This window comes from Rhineura floridana, chromosome 4 (assembly GCF_030035675.1).
Source record: "Rhineura floridana isolate rRhiFlo1 chromosome 4, rRhiFlo1.hap2, whole genome shotgun sequence".
In the NCBI taxonomy this organism is placed as follows: Eukaryota; Metazoa; Chordata; class Lepidosauria; order Squamata; family Rhineuridae; genus Rhineura; species Rhineura floridana.
In genome coordinates, this window is record NC_084483.1 from 128455755 (window position 1) to 128471840 (window position 16086).

The 16086-nt window shown below is 42.3% G+C and overlaps 1 protein-coding gene across 3 annotated transcripts in view; it reads right to left on the bottom strand.

Annotated features, from left to right (window-relative positions):
* Nucleotides 1–9270: 9270 nt before the first annotated feature.
* Nucleotides 9271–16086, bottom strand: part of LOC133383506 (ribosomal protein S6 kinase alpha-2) — a 224966-nt gene continuing 218150 nt past the window's right edge. For all 3 annotated transcript variants that reach the window (XM_061624360.1, XM_061624359.1, XM_061624361.1), the window contains 3 exons: nt 15918–16035; nt 14088–14225; nt 9271–12090 (listed from right to left, as the gene is read on the bottom strand). In XM_061624360.1, coding sequence (XP_061480344.1) covers nt 11965–12090; nt 14088–14225; nt 15918–16035 — 382 coding nt within the window. In that variant the 3' untranslated portion in view covers nt 9271–11964. The remainder of the gene's footprint in view (nt 12091–14087; nt 14226–15917; nt 16036–16086) is intronic.

Genomic DNA, 16086 nt, shown 5'->3' on the forward strand with positions numbered 1-16086 from the left:
ACCTGTCCTGGCCCGCCTGCACTGGCTGCCTATTTGTTTCCGAGCCAGATTCAAGGTGCTGGTTTTGACCTATAAAGCCTTACACGGTGTGGGACCACAATACCTTGTGGAACGCCTCTCCCGCTATGAACCTACCTGTTCACTTCGTTCAATATCCAAAGCCCTCCTCCGGGTACCAACTCATCAGGATGCCCGGAGGATTGTTATTAGATCTAGGGCCTTTTCTGTAGTGGCCCCCGAACTGTGGAACAGCCTACCTGTGGAGATACGCCTGGCGCCTTCAGTACTTTCTTTTAGGCGCCAGGTTAAGACCTGGCTATACTCCCAGGCATTTTAATGTTCAATGTGTTTCATTTAATTTTTTTTTTTCGTTTAACTTGTTGCTGATTTTATTGTAATTTTATTGTAGTATTGTATTTTAATCTTGTTTTGTTCACCGCCCAGAGAGCTATTCACTATGGGCGGTTTAAAAATGAAATAAATAAATAAAATAAATAAAATAAAACGTGACTTTTAGCCTCTTATAAAGCAGGCAAACAAGTTGGATGGCTCCTGTTATCTTTGCTTGGAAGCAAGAGATAATGAAAAAGGCAGTTTCTCTCCTAACTTTGGATATAAACATGAGCTAGTTTATGAGCATGTTTAGGCTTGGCTCATTCATATTTCAATACCCTGTAGCTTTTCTTCCTCAAGAGAATGTCTAAATCCTTCCTGTTACTAATAGGGGTTTTTAAGGGAACAATTGGAACATGTCCACACAAAATAATGCTTGGGGCTCCATATACCTAAACCGCAGAATAACTGCAGGGACGGTTTCTTTGACTACATGATTGAAAGAGACAAATAACCCTTTAACCTAATTTGCTCATTATCACCTTTGGTCTAATTCCTTCACAAACACACACAAAAAGACCATTTAGGTCAATATGTGGTGGATTATTAAACAGTAAGTACCCTAGATGACTGACCTGAAAACTGTAAACACTAAAGCCCTTTCCAAAATAACTGGGATCACGGGCAAAGAGACAGCTGCTCACAGTGAGAACTGCCAGGTTTCTTTCTACACCAGAAGAGGACCATCCCCAGCTCAGGCAAGGAGAGCGAGAATACAGGGAAAGTGTGGCAGGAGGGGCAGCCTGTGAAGAGAATGAAGCTTAGCTTCTATGGGCCTGAGAGTCTTGGTTCTCAGAAATTCTGCTGAGATGAAATGCCTTTGTGGGGGTTCCCAGGATGGTCCTAAGAATCTTATTTTGAACAATTTCCTTGCAATCCCTATTTCACAGCCCATAGGAAGTGTGAGAATTCCCCCCCTCTGATTTTCAAAATGGCCAGAAATCTGTTTACTTCCACATCTTCATATGTGGAGAGCTTCCCACACGCCACTGATGTCATCTTAGTAGCCTGGATTTTTTTTATCAACTCCCAGAACTGGACAACAACCCCTTCCCATAAACAGCAAAAGAGGGTTATAACCAAAGACCACAACTTTTGTTTTATCCAATTGGATCATACCTGTATCATACATTTTAAATACATTTATATCACTTTAGCAGTCATGGACCCCTTCTGCACTATATATTTAAAGCAGTATCATACCACTTTAAACACTCCTGGCTTTCCGCAAAGCATCCTGTAGTTTGGTCAAGGTGTTAAGAGTTGTTAGAAAAGCCCTATTCCCTTCACAGAGCTACAATTCTCAGAATGGTTTAACAATCAGTCCCTCTTCCCAGAAACTCTGTGAGGGGGAATGCAGTCTCCAGAATCCTTTGGAGGAAGCCATGTGCTTTAAAAGTATGGTATGGATATGACTGGGGGGGTTGTTGGTGAAGGAGTAGGGTTCCTTTTTGTTTAAAATACCTATATCCAAAGATCATGAGATTCAAAAGTGTCAACATTATGAGAAGGTTCAATATGAAATATTGTTATCATCTACACTCTGCCTTCCTGTAGTTGTGCATGTTGCTTGTAACTAGTGGTCCCAGATGGAAATGTGTTTCAAAAGAGATATTTTTGTCTAATGGTGCCTGGATAAGCATCTGCATCCACCTCAGGTATGTGCATAGGGATCTTTGTTATTGGCTTAGTGCTGCTAATGAGTGAGTAAAAGTGAAAGAAATTATTGTTGCGCGCCTCCCCCAATCTCCGAGCGGTGAGATTTCAGGGGGTCCCTGCGCCCATCCAGGGTTTGGTTTCCTTTGGGAAGAAGGCCAGCGGAGACTGCGGTGTCTTTATGAAATATGGTTTATTTATGTACACACATTCCAACCTGAGCTTAGGATGGAGGGGTTCAAGGCATCAGCAGTCTAATATCCAGCTTTTCCATCCAGGTGCAGGGGCATCCTATCGCCACGATGCAGGGAGCCAGCCTCTGCGCATGCCTGCCGCCCTAGTTCTCCAGTACACCCACTTCCAGTTCCAAACACACTTCTCCCTGCCCAGGAGTGGGGGGGAGACTCTCCTCCAGTAGAGTTTAAAATGACAAAAAGGATCTTCCTAGCCCCTTTCACCAGTTGCCGGGGCAACTAAATAGGACCATTAACTACCTAGCCACTCTATTTGATTAACAAAGGAGATTCATCTGGCTAGCAGAGCCAGCCTCCCAGGCATAGGATTCCAAATCAGAGGCTGGAAAGGTGACCCACAGAAATCATCCATTCCAGCCCCCCCCCATGCTCATAACATTATGAATGAAAATGAATGAGTGTACTTGAAGGACTTCAGAACAAATTACTAAACGTGACAAGTACATAGTATAGAACAATAAGTTAGATCAAGAACTATAGTGCGATAGGTTTATTTTTTATTTATTTATAAATAGAGGCGTACAGATGAAGGCCAATATTGAGGTTTCTTCCCAGGAGCCTGTCACAGTAAACTCTTGCCCCATTGAACCCATAGTCATTTTTTATGCTAGCATCCTTTAACACAGACATGTGGATTTCTGAAGATCAATTCAGACATTTGACACCATTCACCTAGCAGCTGAGGCCAGCAGCTGTAAAAGCAGCAACTGTAGATACAGTGAACAGAAAACAGGATTAAGAAGCATCCCAACTACAGGTGTGTCTAACAAGGTACAAAGTCCCAAATGATCATTGTGCTATAAAAAGTATTACACTTCATAAAACCAACTTTATTTAAAAAAAATACTCTGGTACATATAATAAATGTATACTGCAGCCCCTTCCAAACACGAAACGTTGAAGCATGGACATTTCAAACCAAACAGTTCACAAACATGGAGGCGGAGTTAGTAAATAAAATGCTGCACCGCAATCTAGAAAGATGAATCTGTAACCACGAACCACAAAATAAACTTTTTACAGTGCCATAATTTCATAAGTGTGGCAAGAGTTCGGAGCAAGGGTAAGATATAAAGTGAACGAATGAGGGGAAAAATGGAAAGGGGTGGCAAAGAGAGAGAGAAATGGAATGCCCTGTCACTCTTGGTTCTGCCCATAACCACTGCTGGCATGTGGCCCCAATAGATTACCCCTGAGGAAATGTGGCTCCTGATAGAAAAAAGTTTTTCAGTTCTGCCTTACACTCAAAGAAGTGTTTAGTTGTTTCCTACAGATCAGGTTTTGCACCTGTTTGGTGGTTTGAATCTTTAAGGCATTGGATAGTCTGTTTAACAGGGAAGTGTAAAGATAATGTGCCTGTCACTCAGACCTCTAGATCACCTGATATTACCAGTACAGTGGCTTTAGTGATTTCGACTGCATATGAACTATGATCCTGCAACTGGGAACAGAACAGTGATCTTACTATGAAGATTCCTTCTGCTTAGACCAAGGACGGCATCTTGAGGTGGGCCCTCCTCTCACTTTCCTGCAGAAGCTTTTAGTTTCCAATGGGACAAGCTGCCCACTTCTTTTTGGAAGTACTATAGGTGAGAGCCAGTGTGATGTAGCGATTAAGGTGTTGGACTACGACATGGGAGACCAGGGTTCAAATCCCCACACAGCCATGAAGCTCACTGGGTGACCTTGGGCCAGTCACTGCCTCTCAGCCTCAGAGGAAGGCAATGATAACCCCCCTCTGAATACCGCTTACCATGAAGGGTCACCATAAGTCAGAATCGATTTGAAAGCAGTCCATTTCATTTCATAGGTGAGTAAAAAAAACCTCATACAAACTAACAAGCCAGAGTTTTAAATTTCAAACTGCAACTAATAAGAAAAAAAAAGTTTAAAATAGGAAAAGGAGGGAACCCAGAAAAAAGGACAATTTCCTACATTCCAGTCTTCCAGCTAATGGGAAAATGACCAAAGTACCTGGCCCATATAGCCTCCGTCTGAACAGAAGGTTCATGATAAACCAACGTTCTGTTCTCACGCAGGAGGAGGACATTTTGAGATGGGATATACCAGGGCAGTGACCGCATCACCTTGAACAAGGCTAGACAGAGATGCAGTCTGGTAATCTTATACTCTGGACTTAATGGTTATTTCAAAATGAGGCAAGCCAGCCTTGCTCTTTTTAGGGACTCTTCTGCTTATTCTGCTTAGTGGCACCAAGGCCCTCTTCCCCAGCCCTGTCGCAATAGCATCACTGAAGTGGGGCTGTGCCACTCTCTCTGATCAAGAGACAGGGCCGTAATCCCTTTTGCATGAAAGAAGCTTCAACTGAGGTAAATGTACTGATTTTATTAATAAAAGGAGATGGTGGCTTTTCAAGTTGCAGCCAGTGTTACAGGTTGCTGAGGAGCTGTTTCCCTTACTTAGTCTAACCAGGTCCAAGGCCTGGTAAGCAACCAGACTGGCGGGCAATCATGCTGCAGTGCCTGATCCACCTACTTCAGGGTGGGGAACCTCAAACCTGGGGACTGAATGTGGCCCATCAGGCTTCTCTATCTGGCTCTCAGAACTCTTCCAATTCACACCCCTCACTGGCTAGAACGTGTCCAGCTCTGATCATGCCTCTTGCTTGTCTGGGCAGAGAATAGTGAGGTGTGAAAATATGTGTAGAACGTAGCCCATGATACAAAGATAAAATTTACATTATCTGCTCTGCCCACTTTTGCCTCTGTCCCCACCCAACACTCACATGTGGTCCACATAACGTTGCCCCAAAGGGAATGTGGCCCTTGAATTGAAAAAGGTTCCCCACCCAACCTTCTTAATGCAGAATTAGAAACCTTTTAACAAATACTGCCTTCCTAAAAACAAGCACATATGAGGGAACAAGAGCCTAGCACTACTTGTTCTCTGGAGAACCATAAAGGGTCTTCACTTTAGGGTAAGATGTTTTCAGGCATAAGGAGAACAAAAGTAGCTCTTGAGAATGGTGAATAAAAGAAGGAATTGTTTTGAATGCCCCCCCCCGGGAATCAGAATACTAAAAAACAATCTTCAGAGTAAGGAAACAGGGGCACTTTATGAATGGGGTCCAATGGTTCATTAGTAGCTGCAGATTCCAGAAGATGTGGACTGAGGGAGGCTTATTTTAAGAAGTCATCTTCCTCTCAAAAGCCAAAATGTTCCTTGTCCAAAAAAACAGATTCCCTAGCAAAAACTGAGTTAGAAGAGCCATTCTGATTGCTAAAAGCAAGGTTTCATGGACTTTATAAAAGGCAGCTTGATTTTATGAGCATGCCTCCATCTTTGAAGAGGAATGATCCCAGAAACAAAGGCAGCCACTGGGACATCAGTGAGATGAGTTTGCATGGAGACCTAGTTTCCTATAGAAGGATAAAACCTTTTTTGTGTTTATGGGAAAAGCCCGATCCTGAATCACAATGTGTCCATTCATCCCTGACCAGCTTTTCAAAATCTTTGGGGAAAGGTGTTCTGAAGACCTGGATCTAGGGAAGACGTCAGAAGTTCCTACATGCTTGTTTTACATTTTCATCAGGAGATGGCTGTAAAAACAGCCTTAGAAAGCACAGCAGGAAAATAAATATTTGACTTAAAGCAGCCTTTTAGAGAGGGAACCTTCCTCATATGATGGTTCAGGCTCTTCTCTATGGGTTTTTTGTCAAAACAATACTTGACCATTACTCCTGGTCTCACCTCCAAGACCACCAACTAAAACTAAAAAAAGAAGAAGGGGGGGAGAGATTGTGTGTGTGTGTGTGTGAATTCTGTTTAGCCTTTTTACAGCTAAGAGTAACAGGCAGCCTTGTTTTCCACAGTACAGTTGGGGGGGGGAACCCAGATGGCAAGCCAACCCAGCAGCTAACCCCCCCCCCCCCGTTAGAACCTTGATTTTAACAAGTGGATGGAAGGAGTCCCTCATGCCACAAGGGCTTCCTCTTTCTAAGCAAGAAGCCTCTGTTCCCCCCGTTACTTTCTATTATACACTTGCACCAACCTTTGTGGCTTCTGTGGGCCAAAAGAGTAAATAGGGTGCAGCATAAGTGGAAGGCACCCTTCTCTGTTGTGGCCTCATTCCTTTGGTTCCTGAGTTCCATGTTATACCTTTCGTGCAAGCATCTTGAAAGTTCTTCTAAATCATTTTTATTTTGTTGAATGTTTCATGGAGTTGTTATGGTAGATTTGAATGTAGGTGGCCTCAGCTATTATACACTTACAATAACGTTTATTGATTGATTTTATGTCTCCTAGAATCTTCAGAAATTGAGTGAAATAAAAAAGCTAATACATTTTAAAAATTAGGACGGGAGAAACTGCATCAGCGTAGTGTTGGTTTTGTTTGTTTGTTTACAAAGTTTAGCTGTGCAACTAAAGAGGTGGGGACGTATAGGAGACCATTGGATGGGGTTGAGTCCTGGTGCCAGCATGTGGAGATGAGTTTTCACTTCAAGCTAAGACATGTTATGTCCTTTATAGAGCAGTTTTTTCCTGCTGAGCCATGGATGTTTGTTACAAGGACAGCACAAATGTACCTGAAGCACGCACAAGTTAGGACCTACAATTTCAACATGAAAATATCGGTAAGACTCAGAGGACCATGGGCCATGTTGCTCTGTCAAAATCAGGATTAAATAAATCTTATATCCAGCACCTGCCTGTGCTCACCAAAGCAGAACAGGAGCTCTGTTCCTGGATGATTTGACACTAGGAAGACAAACACTGGCAAGTATGAGTTATCATTTCATGAACTAAAATATAAAATGCAGCTTAACATGCCGCTTTTCATATTCAATACTTTCTCAATATGTAGAGGAGGAATGGGGAAACGTGAGGCCCTGGAGATGTTGCTGAACTGTAGCTCCATCATTGGCTAATCTGGCTGGGGCTGATGGGACCTGAATCCCAAAAACATCTGAAGGGCCACAGGTTCCCCGTACCTGATACAGAACATGGAGGTATTTGAAGAATTAGTCAGCTCTACCTTCATGAATCTCGGAACAGAACTAGTCCTCTAAAACAGCATTTGTCTCTCTTCTACCTTACTCACCCAGCCCACTGCAAGAGTCACAAAATGCAGCTGGAAAGCATGGATCACATAGCAATTAAGGTTGCTACTCAGTATATTTAAAATCAGCCTGATTCTGTTGTTTTGCTTTTGTTTTTGTTTGGTACGTTCCACCTTCATTCTAAATTTGCATACTTTTACATAAATAGTTTCATAACTCTTTCATTATACAGTGTGCTCACTTCAACAGAAAGTCCACTTGATAGGCTAGGCTTTTGGAGTGCATATCTGGATTTCTTTTCCTTTGCCAAATGTTTCATAATATATTTGACCTCTGATTTGGCAGGCCTGATGTGACCAAGAATCAGTTTGGCTTATCAGAAAGGATCATGAAAGCTTGTGTCAGTATACCAGGTCTACTGATAAAGTTTGCTTTAATCAAATTTGCTTTAAATTGGATGCAGAATTTGATAAAAGATATTATACCAAATTTCCTCCACTTGGTGCCCTCCAAATATTTTGACTGCAACTGCCATTAGCCCCATCCAGTGACTTCAAAAACTGAGCAATGATTTGCAATACATGTGCAAGACAAGTAAGGCCAATGATTGTTTCTTCCTTCTCAGGAAAAGGCGGCAAACATAAATTTGCTATGACACTGTACTAAGGAAGTAGCAAACTGTATTACTCAAAGACAAAAACCACAGCTGCATATCTATACTCAAAACATTTGTAATGTTAGGAGCCTTTTTAGCATAATTGGGCACCTGAGAACATATGGATTCAGTTGCCCCAAAGAGCAAGAAGCCCCATGGTGTTATGTGATTACACAAGCAGTTCTGTGCAGTTCTCACTTCATACACATACATTGGTTTACAAGGAAAGGCATTTTCCAAAGTGATTACATAAGCAACCTTTATTCACATCTATAGTAGCAACGGCAGTGGAACATAGGAAGCTGCTTTATACTGAGTCTGGCCACTATCCGGTCCACCTAGCTCAGTGGCTCCAGGGTTGAAGACAGGAGCCTTTCCCAGCCTTACTTGGCAATGACAGGGACTGAACCTGGCATCTTTTGCATGCAAAGCATGTGTTCTTCCATTGAGCTATTGTCATTTCCCAGCAAGTGAGGGGTACCAGTAACATGCATTAGATGAAATACAGATTTGGAAAAGACTGAAAAGGCACATCAGACACATTCCTTATTTAAATCCATCTGGACTAGGGACTACAAGTGATTATAAAATTAATCTGTGGCACATATATTCCATTGGGATCATGCACCCAAGCACTGTAATTCTGTGAAGGAGGGACACACTATTTCAATAATTTCTAAACATGTGTATTGCATCTAATGCACATTATTTGTACTCCAACTGCCATTACCACCACAGATTTGAATCAGCATACTGACTGTACCAATGGGGGTACAACGCCTGTAGTAACCATGAGTAGATGGGACAATATTTACAGAAGTCACTGTAATATTTACAGAGTCAGAAGTCACTTATGGACCCGACTAATATACTTCTGGTAGAGTAGGGTTATGATATCAGCAAGTGCAAGAAGTAAACAAGGTTGATTTCCGCCAATTGTGAAATTGCTGTTCCATTGGTAGGATACAGCTGGGGCTCTGGTTGATTTTGGGTGCATTGGGCTCTTCTGTTTAAATGAGCAAGCAAAGGCAAAAGTGAAGACAACAGACAAGCAGGTACACATATTCAAGGTTTCTAATATCCACAATACACCTATCCTATCTCCTGGCACGCTTGAGCCAAAACCTTCATTTTATGGAGATTCACAGCATTATTTTATTCTAAAAGTCATACTTCAAGAACAGCTGCTCTGCTGCAGTCCTGTGTGCACAGCACATAAAAATGAAACATTAAAAGTAATTTAAAAATTAAGGACAAAATAAAATAAATTAACACATCATTTTGTCACACACAGAAACAAACTCTAAGGCGAACATTACAATAGCGAATGCAATCTTTTGTTCTCTTGCACATGCAGGCTTAATTGACATGGATCTCGTAAACTGTGTTTAGAATCAGAATGGCCTCATCTCTCAGCAAAAGAAATATAATCTACAGGATACAATATTCTGCCTTCACATTTCCCCCCCCCCCTGTAAGAGAAAATGAAAGACAAAGTAGCATGCTGGTTTTTCCTGCACAGCTTTGGAAGATGTCAAAATCCATTATAAAAACAAAAGTCAGGTGCTTAAAATAATGGCCTCAATACAACTCAGAACTGAGTGCTCATAAACCCACTGATTTCTAATGGCTTAAGCATGCTTGTGTTGGGCTGTGGTCAATGAGTGCAATCCAGATTAATTGACCAGCAGAAAGCTTGCCATTGATATCAGCAGGAGGTGGAATGTGTCCATTTTTGTCAATCACTTTATATGCTCAACAGAAGCCAATATAGTAAGGAAATGTTGCGAAAGACTTAGTCATCATCATCATTATGCCTATTTTTGTTTACATCTGAAAATATTGCAGATTTTGCTTACTAAAATTTCTCCAACAGTTTCTTACCCTTCTGCCTGTCACAGACAAGGTGATTTTTGTCTTGTAGATAATTGTCTGGCATTATGAGCTGTTAATTTAAATTGAACAAGGGAACAAAAGATTTATCAGTTTGATAAAAGTAGGAAAGTTTGTAACATAGTATAGTGTCTTTAGAAAGCATTCTTCTTGCATTCATTCATTCACACATCGAAGGGAGATCATGGCTGCTATCCCACTCTAACTGTCGGAAGGCAGAGCTGGGGTCCCAATCCCGGGGAGCTGGATCCCGGAGAGTTGGGAGAAGAGTATTCGGATGGATGGCAGAGGGAAGGGGGAGGAACTTCCCCCCTTTGGAGCGAAGACAAAACAGAGGAACTGCCAGTGATAAGGTCGCTTAGCAACGGGGAGCCTGAGCCCTCCCTGGACATTCTCACGCCTCCCCCTCTTTCAGGCTCAGAGCAAGAGGGGGAAGAGGGAGGGCTGCTCACAGCCGAAAAGCGGGGAGGCAGTTTACCATCAGCCCCTCCCCTATCCCCCATCCTGGAATCGGAAACTTCAGAAGAGGAGGGGGTGATGCTTCCCCCCTCACCGCGCACATGCAGACAGCTGAAAAGACAGGAGAGAAGGGGGGAAGGCGGGCAGTACCTGAGGGGCAGTTAAGGAGGAGCTAAAGATTGCGCGCCCGTTTGGCCCCTTCTTAAAGAACAGGCGGGAAGAAGTCCCTTGCTCTGTCAACTTTCTCCCAATGCTGCAGGACCTGTATCCCTGTATTGCTTCATGAGAAAACGCAGTCTTTGTTTGGACATTACCCTAATAAAACACGAATTAACTACAACCGCTGGTCTGGTTCCTGAGTCACATCCTGGGCCTGACACTAACCTCCGTATACTCAAAGGCTTTGGGTGGTATCCAACTTAGTTCTGCTTAGAGTAGACCCATTGAAATTAATGGACCTAAGTTAATAATGTCAATTGTCTTCAGTGGGCCTACATTCTGAGTAGGACTACCATTGGATAAAACCCTCTATTTGCACAGAGCCTACACATGTTCACAGTGGTGCCTGGTGCCCATTAGAACTGGTAGGGTGGAAGGCAGGGAGGCCAACAGTAGGTGGAGCCAGATCCAATGACAGGCAGAGCCAACTAAGTCTAGTTTTGTCCCCAACCTCTTCCCTGCTGAGTTGTACAAGGGCAACACTGAGACTAAGGAGGAGGAAGCTGACAATCAGAGCCACCCTCTGGATGATGTAAGTAAAAAGGCAGGCAGGTGAGAGCAGGCTGAGGTCAGTGGGGCAGTGCCCTAATGGACCAACCTCCCCTTCATTTACATCTATGTTCTCATAGGCTCCTGTAGGCATGTTCCATGCCATCAATCTTTTCAGGATATGGATTGTTCATTATTAAAATATATGCATAGTCCCTCAGTTTAAATGAGGCCCTTGAATGTGTGGATATTGGGGCCAGTGGGTACAACTACAATCTCCCCTCCATGCATTCATTTCTGCATGGACCAAATGTATGAAGAGGGCTTTTCTGAGAAGCAGAACAAGTACTACTACAACAGTTCTTTTTTTTTCATGTTAAATATCACTCTGAGTAGCCATTGATTTCACAGCATCACATGTCTCTTCACATTCAGCTCTTTGGAGATGAACTTTGCTGCAGCTGATGATGGTAGCTATATCAATTGCTAGCTATGACAATGCACCATAACACAAATGCTGGTAGAATTAACCTCTAAACCCAAAACTACTTGTTTTTCTATTGAAAAGTGCTTACAAAAAGTGGTCTTACAGAGCATCTAAAAGATTCCAAAAATAGCATTTGGAGAAAAGGAGAACAGGATCTTTGCAGTTTACACTTAACTAAGAAGCAATACAGCAGTTGAAAAATTGGCAAATAACATCTTTGAGTAACTGCTAACTCAGATCTTGGCATTAATATACATATAAAAAAGAGCAACAAAAAAGAATCTGAAAGCAAAGGATAACTTTGCTTTCTGCTGGAGTTCTGCTAATTGTAGCAATTTATGTGCCAATAGTCCAAAGTCCTGCAAAATTAGCAATATAGATCAGCCTCTCTGATCAACATATGTTTTTCCTTTTTTAACCAGGCATTCTTTGGGACCACTACAACCTCGTTGAGGTCAGTCTTTTCATCCCCCTCCGCTGGGCCAGGTTGGAGGACAATACTGGTTCCAGCCTTGGTGCCTGAGGTGTCCGGTTTAAAGCAAAGTAGGTGGCTGCCATTGCTCCCTGCAAAATAAAAATTGAGACCATGCAGCATTTAAGAACAATTCCTTCTTTCACTTCCCAGTCCCGCTTCCAGTTCTAAGAAGAGTAGGCATTTGCATCAAGACAGGGCAGAGAAGGAGGTGCCTCCCATTTGCTTTCTGAGGCAGCCACCTATATTCACCAAATTCCAAGGCTAGTTTTCTGGCTGTGGGACCCAGCTAAGTCATTAGCTATAAATCACATTGTGGATGATCATGTGCATGCTTGCATATGGGAAGAAGGATGTTTACATGCAGGAAAAGTGCCTAGTGTGGATGTGTGCTGGTTCATGAGTGCATGTATATACATAGGGGAGGAAGCAGAATTTTAGTAGGTTTGTCTTTGCACCACATCCCACAATTCCCTAGGCCTCTTCTCCTGATCCAATCTTGAAAATGTAGTCATACATGCATGTGTGTACACCCCCTTCCCTTCTACCAGGCAGATGATGTATGAACATAAGAACATAAGAAGAGCCTGCTGGATCAGGCCAGTGGCCCATCTAGTCCAGCATCCTGTTCTCACAGTGGCCAACCAGGTGCCTGGGGGAAGCCCGCAAGCAGGACCCGAGTGCAAGAACACTCTCCCCTCCTGAGGCTTCCGGCAACTGGTTCTCAGAAGCATGCTGCCTCTGACTAGGGTGGCAGCCATCATGGCTAGTAGCCATTGATAGCCCTGTCCTCCATGAATTTGTCTAATCTTCTTTTAAAGCCATCCAAGCTGGTGGCCATTACTGCATCTTGTGGGAGCAAATTCCGTAGTTTAACTATGCGCTGAGTAAAGAAGTACTTCCTTTTGTCTGTCCTGAATCATCCAACATTCAGCTTCTTTGAATGTCCACGAGTTCTAGTATTATGAGAGAGGGAGAAGAACTTTTCTCTATCCACTTTCTCAATGCCATACATAATTTTATACACTTCTATCATGTCTCCTCTGACCCGCCTTTTCTCTAAACTAAAAAGCCCCAAATGCTGCAACCTTTCCTCGTAAGGGAGTCGCTCCATCCCCTTGATCATTCTCGTTGCCCTCTTCTGAACCTTTTCCAACTCTATAATATCCTTTTTGAGATGAGGCGACCAGAACTGTACACAGTATTCCAAATGTGGCCGCACCATAGATTTATACAATGGCATTATGATATCAGCTGTTTTATTTTCAATACCTTTCCTAATTATCGCTAGCATGGAATTTGCCTTTTTCACAGCTGCCACACACTGGGTCGACATTTTCATCGTGCTGTCCACTACAACCCCGAGGTCTCTCTCCTGGTCGGTCACCGCCAGTTCAGACCCCATGAGCGTATATGTGAAATTAAGATTTTTTGCTCCAATATGCATAATTTTACACTTGTTTATATTGAATTGCATTTGCCATTTTTCTGCCCATTCACTCAGTTTGGAGAGGTCTTTTTGGAGCTCTTCGCAATCCCTTTTTGTTTTAACAACCCTGAACAATTTAGTGTCATCAGCAAACTTGGCCACTTCACTGCTCACTCCTAATTCTAGGTCATTAATGAACAAGTTGAAAAGTACAGGTCCCAATACCGATCCTTGAGGGACTCCACTTTCTACAGCCCTCCATTGGGAGAACTGTCCGTTTATTCCTACTCTCTGCTTTCTGCTTCTTAACCAATTTCTTATCCACAAGAGGACCTCTCCTCTTATTCCATGACTGCTAAGCTTCCTCAGAAGCCTTTGGTGAGGTACCTTGTCAAACGCTTTTTGAAAGTCTGAGTACACTATGTCCACTGGATCACCTCTATCTATATGCTTGTTGACACTCTCAAAGAATTCTAATAGGTTACTGAGACAGGACTTTCCCTTGCAGAAGCCATGCTGGCTCTGCTTCAGCAAGGCTTGTTCTTCTATGTGCTTAGTTAATCTAGCTTTAAAAAACAGTTTAATCATGAAAAAGTCACCTAAGGCCATCACTCTCAATTTCTGTATGTAAGTATACAAAGTAACAGCATTTGGACTTACCTTTACCAGGTGAACATCCTGCCGGCTGAGCTGATTCTGGGATAGATATTCCCTGTTTACTATCCATGGGTGCCTCAGAACTTGGGCTGCTGTTAAGCGCTGATGGGGGTCTACATGAAGCATCTTTGACACAATATCCTATTAAAAAGGAATTGCAGAGAAGAAAAAACATTGTGATTTTGTTTTCTTTATTTTCCCTGAGGATACACATTGTCTCTTAAAGGATGCATTTAAAAACAATTTCTATACATTTTTTGAGTTGAGACATATGCCAGAACTTTCAAGGAGTGCAAACTTCAGTCGATAACCAAGGCTTCAATCCAGCACTTATCTACTTGAGAGTAAGTCCCACTGAACTTAATGGGGCTTATTTCTGAGCAGACATGCACAGCTTGCACTGTAAGTTTCAATCTGTATGTCAGTTCAGGAGGTGTAAATCAGGGTAGTTCATACAAAGATTTGCAAAGATCAGATTCCTCAAGTATCCATACCCACATCCTACTTGTAAATTCACAGAGGCATCAGGCTGGCCATTTCTGGGAGCAAAATAATAGATTAGGTCAGAGATGGGGAGCCTGTTGGACTCCAGTTCCCATCATCCCAGCCAGTATAGCCAATGGTCAGGTATGATGCAAGCTGTAGGTCCAGCAACATCTGAGAGTCGCAGTTCTCCATCCATGGATTGGGCAGACATTTGTCTAATTCGTCAAGACAGTTTCTATGTTCTTATATGATTCAGTCAGGAGTCAGATGGAAGGACAGTCATCTAATTCTGCTCCCATGCCAAGTAAAAATCCTGTCTTGGCCCTTACTACTAGTCCAGAGGGAGATAGGACTACATTGAAATATTCAGATCCAATGTGACCAAAAAGCTTATAGGATGCTGCGGATGAAATGGGGACCTACCATTAGCACTTTAGCCCCAGTTTAAATGTGACCCAAGCAGTGTGGCTGCTGTCCTCTTGTGCATGTTCCTAAACCACTCTGATAACATTAAAAACTTCCATCCATGTGTTTAGGGTGGATTGCATGATAATGTATCACATTTTTGACACCCACCAGATCAAGCAGGCATTTTTTATGTGGAACACGACAACAATGCAGCTCGACTAGGGATGAGGGAGAAATTAGATTCAGTTCACATTTAATGGTGAATTTATCAAATGTGTACTTTCCAAAACAATACGAGAACCAAAACACAGCCATCCTTTAACATTCATGTTTATCTGAATTCTGCAATACACTTCTCCAAAGAAGCAATGTTTATAAAAATGCATATGTTAGGGGAAAGTGTGCATAAAAATGAATATATTAGTGAAAACACCATACAAAAATGCATTACATTAGGAGAATTTGCTTGCAAAAAATGTGTATGTTAGTATAAAATTGCATACAAAAATGTTTTCATTAGGAGACATTCACACTAAAATGATGAAGAATTTTCATTTTGATTTTGTTTTTAGAAAAATGATCAAATTGCTACAGAAATGCGGAGAATTGCATTTAAGATTGGAAATGAGAAACTGAGAGAACCGAAACTGACAGATCCTTCTGTCCCTAAACCCAACCTAACCATGCCGCTGGAAGTTTCTACTTTTACCTGGAGCGATGTGGGGTCAACCATAGGGCAGCTGCAGCCATGTCACTCAAATAACTTTTAAACTGGCCCTTACAGACACTGTCACAACTTATAGTGGAATCCTAACCATGTTTACAGAAATCAGTCCTACTGAATGCAATGTGGCTTACTCCCAGATAAGTAGGTTTAGCAGGATTGAAATCCTAGAGATTACGGAAGGCCAACATAAAAATATGATGTTATCCACTTACCTTAGCAGCATCAGATATTGAATCCCAGTTTCCTCCTGTAAGCGCATATTTTCCACTGCCAATTCTGGCCAGAATCTCCTCTGGGGTATCATCTGGTCCATTTGCAAAAGGAGTGAATCTGTTAAACCACAAGTAATATTTTAAAGGTATGTTTTGCACAATGCAGAGT